The 10,559-nt window shown below is 56.6% G+C and overlaps 1 protein-coding gene across 1 annotated transcript; it reads right to left on the minus strand.

The window, feature by feature from the left end:
* Positions 1–3,533: 3,533 nt before the first annotated feature.
* On the minus strand, positions 3,534–9,677 carry MYCN (MYCN proto-oncogene, bHLH transcription factor; the record flags this gene model as incomplete). The annotated part of the gene is given in 4 exon segments (XM_081101462.1): positions 3,534–5,059; positions 7,439–8,275; positions 8,278–8,335; positions 9,528–9,677. Coding segments are annotated over 4 exon segments (1,650 nt in total). The 3' UTR covers positions 3,534–4,454.
* Positions 9,678–10,559: the final 882 nt, after the last annotated feature.

Genomic DNA, 10,559 nt, shown 5'->3' on the forward strand with positions numbered 1-10,559 from the left:
CTTCTCGCAGCACCCACCACCTTCCTGAGTGCTATCTGAGTCATTCCTGTATTGTGTTTATTGTATTGTTGTCACTCTCTCCCAGACTATAAAGCCCATGCAAGCAGGGATTTGGGGGAGTTTTGTCTCTTTTGTTCACTGATGTCTCTCGAGTGTCTGGAACAGTGGTTGACACATGGGAAGCGCTAAATAAATTTAACTGTGAGAAGGAGAGCGTGACAGAGGGAAGGAGTGGGGAGGAAGGGAAGAGAAAGAAAAGAACCCTGGTGGGCACACAGGATGCTCCTCCTTCCCTGTCTGGTGTCCCACCTCTGAAATGGGAGATGGAGCTGATGGCTTCCAAGCTTCGCCCACATCTAATCATGGCTGATTCTAAAGACAACCCACATTAAGGTTTTCCAGAGATAACCACCATAGAGATTAATGAAAGTCAAACCCAAAAGACCCAACTCCCCAAATGAAATATGACGAACTGGTCAACACTCCTGAAAGATGGTGAGACTCAAGCGTAAAACCTGAGTGGTCTACACAGGGCTTCACAGAAGTGGGAGGCATTGCAACCACTGTCACCATAGGACAGGTGGTCCATGCTTCAGACAAGAGTCAGCATCTTGTGAGCTCTGGTAGACCAGCAAACCGGCTTCCTCCAACGGAGCTCCCAACTGGGAGCCTGGAGGCACAGAGCCTAACACAGTCCCCGCCCCCCACCAGTCCCTCCCATCTCCCCTCCTGTCCAGACTGTGGGCTTCCTGAAGACAGGTCCCCCCAGCCCCCTCCCCCCCACCCCCCCACCCCCAGCCCCGGGCCTGTGTGCATTTCTCTTCACCCCCAGCAGTCAGGACTGCCAGTTCGCTGATGCCTAAGGGAACTGGGGAGGGCAGGAGACACACCTGTCATGGAAATCGGCCCCATCTGCTCCTCACCTGGCTCCTCCCTCCGCTACTACTCAGCCACCAGCCATTCTGTTGGCACCCACCAAGGCCCTGCCATCGGTCAGTCACCAGGCTGGGGCTGAAGTCAGGGGCGAATGGGCCACTGTGACTGCCTTAGGGGAGCCCATGGTCAAGACAGTGATTAGGCCACCTCTCCTCTCTCCTGAAGTGACGCAACATCACCAGCTAAGGGCCCACCTGGGGGTGCAAGGCAGACTTCCTCGGAGAGATGGTATTGGGTTTGCTACTCAAGGTTGGAAAGGATTTCAATAAACAGAAGCTGGATGACTCAGGAGGGGGTGTGGTGAAACAAGCCCAGGTGAGAAAGCTCCAGGGGGTCTGGTGTGGCTGGAATGAGGGGCACCTGTGTGTGTAAGGGGTCAGGGGGAGTAGGTGAAGGAGCTGGTGAGCCAGGGTGGGGACAGCCTGTGTCAGGCTGCGGGGTTTGGGCTTTCTCCCCTAAGTGGGGTGAACTACTGGGAGTAAAATGAAGTCATTCAGGGAGATGCCCTCTGGACTCCACCTAAGTCCTGGGATTTATTGGATCTCCCTGCTGTAGAGCCATTTCAAAGCTGCTCTTGGAATGCAAACACGGTTTCTCTGGTGATTGAAACAAGTGGTTCAACTCTTCTGTGACTCCAGCAATTACTTTATCGATAACTCAGAGCTGAACTGGGTGACACTTTCCCTCAGCTGGGCCAACAAAGGCAAGTGGTATTTAGTTTTAACACTTAAATACATATTCATGATCCACCAAATGCAAAAAAACTTCTCAGTGAAATTTAATAAAGAACATTTTAAAAAGTTGTTAAACTGAAAATCAAAAACAAGAGATTGAAAAGGCTTCCAATCCCAACTCCTAAAAAACAAAGACACCAAGAGTTCACAGACATTTAGAAAGAAAGAGAGAATGGTCACCAGATATGTAGAATGGGAGTATGGAATTTGGCTCTGAGCTTCCCAGTGGCCAGAGCAAAAAGGGAGCATGGTAGGAATGAGTTTAGGGCAGGGGTGGGCAAACTTTTTGACTCGAGGGCCACAATGGGTTCTTAAACTGGACCGGAGGGCCGGAACAAAAGCATGGATGGAGTGTTTGTGTGAACTAATATAAATTTAAAGTAAACATCATTACATAAAAGGGTACGGTCTTTTTTTTTTTTAGTTTTATTCATTTCAAATGGGCCGGATCCGGCCCGCGGGCCGTAGTTTGCTGGTTTAGGGCCTCCTTATTTCCCTCCTCCATGACTAGACTTCTAGCTCCTCTGAAAACACCCAGATAGGCCCCTATGGGCACCACAAATAGAGAAGCTAGGCACCTCAGGTGCTCAGTGACCTCAAAGTTGAGGTCACTGATCTTTCCTTTGGTTCAGGATTACACAAACAAGGTGATTAGAGTCTCATAAAGTGCAAATGGTCAGGAAGCCTTTTGAATGACAATTTAAAATGGACTTTCAAAGCAGGTTCATTGTTTTTTCTAGTGTGGGGATGGCCTGGCCATCAGCCTCAGAGCTCTGAGATGTGTGGCTGTGAACGGAGTAAGGAGGTTCTAACCTCCCACTGGCCTCTATAAAGCGGCCAAAGCAGACAGGCTCCAGTCCCATCTCTGCCCTCTCCGCCCTCCCTCCCGCCCCCCAAGCTGTGACTAGACAAGTAAAGCATATTCTCATCCTTGGCCATTTTCTTCTCAAAGAAAGCAAAAGGCCCTTTTCAATTCAAAGCTAAAAATCAGGATGAAATCTTAGAAAAAATAACCCAGTACCTTTCACCTGAGTGAGAAATGGGTTTGTACAGGCTTTCAGGTCTAAGTAGAATACCTCCCAAGCCGCCCCAGAGGCACTGTCACCTCCCATCAGGGAAAATGAAACTCCCTCCTCCCCGAGGTGCCTGCCCCCCACCCTTTGGCCCTGGCTGTCCTCCAGAGCCTTCATTGGTGGGTCCTGCTTCCTCGGGGCAGCCCCAATGCCAGCCCGTGTGACAGGAGCTGCAAATGGACAGAGCACACTACACCCGCTGACTCTCCTGAAGGGACATGTCGCTGGATCTGGGCCACACGCCTGTCACTTCTTGAGTTACTTCTGTGAATCAGACTGAGAGCTCCTTGAGAGAACAACTTCATGCATATTCTGCTACAGGGCCCGGCCAGCCTAGAACCTTCCAAGTTCACTGAATTTGGAAGGATGCGTTCTTGGAGACAAACTACACTTGACACCAAAATGTAAAGCCACCTGCCAATGGGACAAGTCTGACCAACACCAATACAGCCAATTACACTACCTTGTCTTGACTTCTTACTTTTAAAGGATCCACGTCTATAAAAAATGGCCCATGGCTCACATTCTACTTTAATTCCATGAAATATCCAACAATGAGTGCCATTGCTACACAATGCAGTCAGTCACTAGTAACAGCTCTACTCTGTGGAGCCTGGAAGAGGTGTCTTAACACCTTTCTAAGCACAGTTCCCTCCACCCCCAAGTGGGGACAACAGCCCCTCCCTCCCCAACCAGGATTCCCTCTGTCAGTTATGTGCTGTGAAGGTCACTGCTTTAGGGATAGTCTAACTCGCATGCCATCAAAGGGGTGAAAAAAAAATAAGCTGCATCATTTAACTGCTATTTATTTTCATAAACATGAGGTATTTCAAAGTGCTATAAGATGCAGCACTAAATATATACATTTTGAAAGAAATTAAACACAGAACTTTGCATTTACCCAGTTCTATGCACCAAACATGAACAAATACATTAACAGGAAGAAACAGGCTAGGAAAAAGGCATATATATATAGTAAATTTCTTTACAAAAGTTTTCTTAGTTCAAAAAGTGATAAAGTAATATCTACTCAAAACTTTCACAACTCATTTTCATACGAAAATATAAGTATCAAATTTAGTTATGTATCAGCATCATACTAAAGTATACAGGCAGTGTAAGAATTAGTACAGTACATAACAGAGATTAACAATATATTTGTATACAAAACATGCTCCTCAAACATTGAGGTATTACAGTACTTAGGTATGAACTTCCAGTCTAATACTGGCCACAAAAGCCACCTCTCATTACCCGGACGCATACAAAAGGCGGGTGTGTCAGTGGTATTTACAGAAGTGTCCTCGGGGGTCTCCATGGCAAACCCCTCCCGTGGCATCGGCTGGAACGTAAGCACCATTTTAAAAGGAATGACATTCTGATGTTTGGAGACTTGCAACAAGGTGACTTCCACAGCCCGAGAGGCTCCCCACTGTCACGCACTCCCACGGCTGTCTCGGAGGTGACGCGGAGGAAACGTCAAGGGCCGCACAGCATCCCATCACCCAGGCCCTCTCTCCCGAGGTCCTGGCAGAACCAACCCCACATGTCCTGCTCCCCACCCAGATCCAAACTCGACGGAGGGGGGGAGGGGACCGATTTGAAAGTAAACCAACATTCTTAATGTCAACACAATGTAAAAAAAAACAAAAAACAAAAACAAAAATCAACATGTGCAAAGTGGCAGTGACTGTCCAGTTTGGAGAGCCGCTTAGCAAGTCCGCGCGTGGTCCAGCTTCTTGAGCAGCTGCTGCCGCCGGGCCTGCAGCTTCTCCTTCTCCAGCAGCAGCTGGTGCTCCTCGGCCTGCAGGGAGTGGACGTACTCGGTGGCCTTTTTCAAAATGACCACCTTGGCGGCCTTCTCGTTCTTCACCAGCTCTGGCACGTGGTCCCTGAGCGTGAGGAAGCTGGAGCGCAGGTCGTTGCGGCGCTGGCGCTCCAGGATGTTGTGGTTCCGGCGGCGCTCGCTGTCCTCCGAGTCGGAGTTGCGGGGGCTCAAGCTCTTGGCCTTCGGGGGGATGACGCTCTTGAGGGGCCGGGGGGACGCTTCGCTCTTCATCTTCTTCTGGGGCGGCGCCTCCTCGCTCTCCACGAAGGGCGGGGGCGCGGCGTAGTTGTGCGGCTGGTGGATGGGGACGCAGCGTTTGAGGATCAGGTCCCCCGGCTGGGCTCTCCCCGGGCCCAGGGCCGCGCTCTTGGGGCGCACGGTGATGGTGAAGGTGGTGACGGCCTTGCTGTTGGCGGAGGACCGCCGCTTCTCCACAGTCACCACGTCGATTTCCTCCTCTTCGTCTTCCTCTTCGTCATCTTCGTCATCTTCAAGAACAAGATGGGAGTTATTCTCAGAGTGAGACACAAGAACATTTCTCTCCCTCTGTACCGCCTCTTCCAGGCCCTGGCGCATTTTGCTATTATTATGGTTCCATCAACATTGATGGGAAGAGAAATGTACTTTAGATCTTTTCAATTAATGTACTTTAGATCTTTTCCTTCCCCAATATTCCTAGCAGTTTCAGCTTCCAGACTCAAGCAGGTGGCAGATATAGAAAGAACCTGGATTTGGGGGTGAGACAGGATCCTGGCTCCATCACACACTAGTTGTGTGATCCTGGGCAAGTCACTAAACCTGTCCAAGCCTTGGTTTCCTATTAAATGGGACCAAAACCACAAGGTTCTTGAGATGGACCTGTAATATGTAGAGAGCTGGCGTGGTACACAGATGCTCAGTAAATGGTAGCTTTTAACGCCATCGCCAGTCTACCCCCTAAACTTATTCATATTTCCATCTCGACATTTAAGAATTGAGACTCCTGCCGAACCGGTTTGGCTCAGTGGATAGAGCATCGGCCTGCGGACTCAAGGGTCCCAGGTTCGATTCTGGTCGAGGGCATGTACCTTGGTTGCGGGCACATCCCTACTGGGGGGCGTGCAGGAGGCAGCTGATCGATCTCTCTCATCGATGTTTCTGGCTCTCTATCCCTCTCCCTTCTTCTCTGTAAAAATTCAGTAAAATATATTTAAAAAAAAGAAAAAAAGAATTGAGACTCCTCATTTAGCAACTCTACACTTGGTTGCGTTTGATTTTAGGCCCTTAAACAAACTTACAGAACAATTTAATGACGCCCTTTTTTCATCTAGCAGACATCCCGTCTTCACTAGCGAGTCCTAATCCACAGGCGCTCTAAACCCAAACATGGGAGCACCTCTGCTCCGTGGCCAGTAATAACTGCAGCAGCAAAGGCGTGTAACATCATCCCCTCCCCCTCCCCCGCCCCCTCATTTACTACGTGCCGGGATAGAAAATTATTGTTTAAAAACGCAAGCATGAAAAACCAAAACACTGCTGCTGCCTGATCTGAAGGGGACCGGAAAGCTCAACAATTGTAGGATTTGTTCTGAAGCCGAAATGTGAGGCTGTTGCAGCCTGTGGGTCCCTTTAAGCCCATGTTTTGGTTTTCTGCCAAGAAGACAGCTGTTGGAAGGAAGTGCTTCCTCACCGAGAGCTGTCAAGGCACAGACATTAAAGGGACAGACCAGCTTCAAACTGGAGGCTTATCACCAAGTTTCCTTCCAGGAGCCTCAGAGGAATCCGTCCTCGGCCCAGGAGGAAATTTAGGCCTTTAATCCGCCTGCATTCTGAAAACACTGGGCTTCGAGATTCCAGGAACACAGGCTCCCAGCCCCCAAAACAAGGGCTGTTTTGAGTATTTGGCAAAGAGTTCTTTCTTTACCTCCAAGGGCCCCAGGCAGTCTTCCTTTAAACCCTACCCTCCAAGACCGAGGCACACAATGGAACTTATCAATGAGTGCTTCTAGGGCGTGTGAGTTCCTGGAGGGCCAGCCCAGTGCCCGCCCTCACCTCGAAGGACACCGGGTTACAAAACCCAACTCGGATCAGAAATTAGTCCTGGAAATTCTGTCTCGGAGACAAAACTGGACCCAGTCTCACTGCGCGCCGTGAAGAGGCGGCCCCTTGGGAATGTACACAACCTCTGTTGGACTTGCCGCCAGCTGCTGGGGGGGGGGGGCGGGGGGGGCGGGGGGGGGGCGGGGGGGGCAGGGGTGGCCCCTTCACCCCCAGGCATTCCGAGCCTCCGCCTCCCTGGGATATCGCCGCCTGCCGGCCACCTACCAGGAGCAAGTAGCCCACCACCCACAAAGAGAGGGGGAGAAGAGCACCCAAGTTTAAAAAATAAATAAATTTGCTACTAGCCATCTGCGCAAATCTCCCTCTAACTTTCTGTGCCTGTACAGGATTTTGCACAATGCCTGTGTCTTCTCGGGGTGTCTCCCCACCCCTGACCTGGGTCAAATCCCTCTCCCCCGCCCCAGGGCTAACAGGTTTCTGCCCAAGTAATGCAGCCAGCGGCCCCTTTACCTCCCACCCACTTTTTACTGATTTTATGCTGCAGAGAGGTGGGCGACTAGACCGGATGAGGGCCATTGATGGAATCGGGCCCCCAGCGGGAAGAAGGAACTTTCAATGAAGGTGACACTTTGGATAACACCCTCTTAGCAACTCTCACTCAACCTCTCCTCCTAATCCTAGGGGTCCGTTTGACAAAAAAAAAACCCTCAGCCTTCATCACTACTCCCCAAACGCTCCCTATCAAAGCCTAAACCCAGCAGTGACAAAGGGCGCGCACCCCCACGCCAGCACCCCAGGAAGGCAGCCGACCCTGGCGTGGTCTTTACCTGAGTCGCTCAGCGTGTCCTCGCCGGAGGTGCTGAGAGCCTTGTGGTCACCGCCCCCGGCTGGGCGGACGCCGGGGCGCGCGAGCGAGGCCATCGCGGCGCCGGCTGGGGCGGCGGCCCCCGCCCCCGAAGCGACCGCAGGGCCCGCCGCCGGAGCCCCGGCCTGGGTGGCGGGCGCGGGCGCGGGCTCGCGCTTGTTCACCGGGAAGGGGAAGACCACGGCGGGATCCACGCACTCGGCGGCCGGGTGGGCGAGCTCGGAGGGCAGGACGGCCCCGACGCGGCCCGTCCCCACGGCGTGCCCGCGGCCGGCGGGGCTGGCGGCGCCCGTCCCCGGACCCGGGGCGGCGGGCCCGGCCGCCGGCCGGCCGTGCTGCAGCTTCTCGCTCACGGCGCGCTCCAGCTTCTCCCGCGCCGAGAAGCCGCTCCACATGCAGTCCTGGAGGATGACCGGGTTGGGGGTGAGGCCGCCCAGGCCCCCCAGGCCGAACGCGTCCTCCTCGGCCGGGTTGCCCCACAGGTCGGCCTCGGGCAGCAGCATCTCGGTGGCCCAGTTCGGGGGCTCCGGGCTGTGCTCCGGGAAGGCACGGCTGGGCGACAGCGGGGGCGTGGGCAGCAGCTCGAACTTCTTCCAGATGTCCTCCCCCGGGGGGGTCGAGTCCGGGCCGCCGAAGTAGAAGTCATCTTCGTCCGGGTAGAAGCAGGGCTGCAGCGAGTCGAACTCGAGGTCTGGGTTCTTGCAGATCATGCCCGGCATGGTGGACGCGCTGCAGCTCGGCATCGGCTCGCCTCCCGGCGGGCGAAGAGAAGCTTCTTTCCGCTCCTCTCTTTTTAGTTCGGGGGCGCCTCCTTCCCGTGGGGCGCGCGGGGGGCGGGGGACCGCACCAACCTCCGACTCTGCAACCGACAGACACACCGAGAGAGGTTGGCACGCGGAGCCGAAGGGAGGGGGACGGGCAGTGGGCGCCCCCGCGAACGCTGTCCCTCCGTCTCCCCTCTCCAAGCCCCCCACTCCGCCCTGCGCTCCCGAAGGTGGAGGAAGTCCTGCCCCGGTTCGCTCCCTCCCTCCTTTTGTGTACAAGCCGTGCACGACGGGGTGGGAGGGGGCATGCAGAGGCGGGGGTGGGGGCCAGGGCTCCGCAACTTTGGAAACTGCCATTTCATTCACACCAGGCACTGCGGGGGGGTGCAAGGGGGGGGGCTGCTCCCGGCGGCAGGATCTTAGCTCGCCAGCTCAGCTCGCCCGCCCGCCCGCAAGCCCGGCGGCACCCGTGTTGGGCCAGCTGCTCCAGGGCAGCCCGGGCTCCGACCCAGCCCGGCACGGGACCTGCAGTCTCCCAATCCCCCCCCCTCCCCCCCGCGGTGAAACTGCAACCTCGGGAGTGTGAGCGAGAGTGGGGGGTTTACGAAACTTTGCAAATGCAAAAATCCTTTTCTCTACACCGACACCAACAGCACCCAAACCCACCCCCCTCCCCCGACTCGGGCAGACGCCCCACAACATTCACCCGCGGAAGGGAGTCCTACCACTCGCTGACTTTGAACCTCTCTGACCCCACCCCCGCTCCTCCTCGGCCCCAGCAAGGGCGAGGGAACAGCCTGAACCCCGGTTCCGGGGAATGGTTGAGGGGCCAGCGCGGGGAGGGTCGCCGGAGAGCAGCGTCTCCTCCGAGCCCGAGCCGCCCTGACCCAGATTACCCGCCACGGCTGCCTCGCCCAGCCGATCCCCCTCTCCTTCTTCCGGGGGCACCCGCTGGGGAAGAACCCCAGCTTCGGGGTGGGCGCAAACCGCCTCCCGTCAGCTCAAGCACAGACCGATCTCTACAGAAGGGTGCATTTCTAACGATGAAGCCATTAAGGCACGAGCACTAAAAGGATTAGGGCGGGTCTCTTCTAGCTGGGGTGCCTTGCGGGGTAGGACTGGATTTTTCAGAGAAAAGCCCGGGGAGGTTTTGTTTCGGAAGCAGCACCCGTCCCCGGGGGGTATCGGGGCGCCCTGAGCGCGAGCCGCGAGCCGGTCCCAGCCTCGCCTTCCCGCCGCGCTCGCAGCTCCCGGGGCGCCGGGGGGTTTGCCACCCCCGCTCCTTACCTCCCGCGGATGGCTGGGGGTGCAGAGGCGATCCTGTGCGGGGGTCCCCGGGTGGCCGGGGGCGGGGGTCCTCGGGTGGCTTGTGTGTGCGCGCTTGCGCCTGCCTAGCGCTAGCTCGGCTCCAGCCCCGTTCCCAGGAGCCCCCCGCATCCACCCGGCGCGTCCAGACAGATGACTGTCACTGCTGCGCTTTGAAGCTCGGGGGATATTATTAACTGAAAAATCTGACACACCCGGAGGGCGGAGAGAAGGGGCTGCGGCACAGGCGGGGGGAGGGAGGGAGACGGGCCGAGGGAAGGGGCTTTACCCCGCCCTCTTGATTTCCATAAAAATCAGGGGAGGCGCCAAGCCTTTCGCGCCAAAAGCCACTTGCTTTTCTTCTTGGCAGAGGGAGGCTGCAGCGCTGGGAAAGCCGGGGCGAGCCCCCCGCCCTCCCGGACCCCCGGGCCTGCACCCGGCGCCCCGGGCCCACCAGCTGCGCGCCGCGCGGTGCCCGGCAGCACCCACCCCGCGGGCCGGCGACGGCTCGGCAGGAACCCGAGGAACGTCCAGACGGCTCCGGGGAGGCGCCCCGCCCGGACTGCGGGGTGTGCGGTCCCGGGCGCGGCCGCGCTCCCGCCGGGCCGGGCGGAGGGGCTGCCCTTTAGTGATCTCCCACGGGGGCTCCCCCCGGGGTGTCACACGGGAGGGAGAGGGCGCGCCCACTTGGGCTGTTTCAAGTTTGCAATGGAAAGGCGTGGGGCGCCCCCCCTGGTTTGAAAATAAATAAATAACTGCGGGCTGCGAGGGTGGCGCTGCGGCGCTTTCTCCGGCCGAAGGCGACCCCTCGCGGAGACCGAGCGGAAAAGCGGGGCTGCGGGGCTGCGGGGCCCGGTCTCGGGGGCTGAAGTGGGGCCACCCGGCGCGCTCCGCCCGCGGCCTGTCCACCCGCCCCCCCGCCGCGCAGGGAATGGGCGTGAGAGCCCGTCCGCCAGCCCCACGGACTTCCCTGCGAGCCTTCCCGATGCCGCGTGGTGTCGAGTCACGGGGAGA

Source organism: Myotis nattereri (assembly GCF_964212035.1).
Source record: "Myotis nattereri genome assembly, chromosome: 10".
Classification (NCBI taxonomy): domain Eukaryota; kingdom Metazoa; phylum Chordata; class Mammalia; order Chiroptera; family Vespertilionidae; genus Myotis; species Myotis nattereri.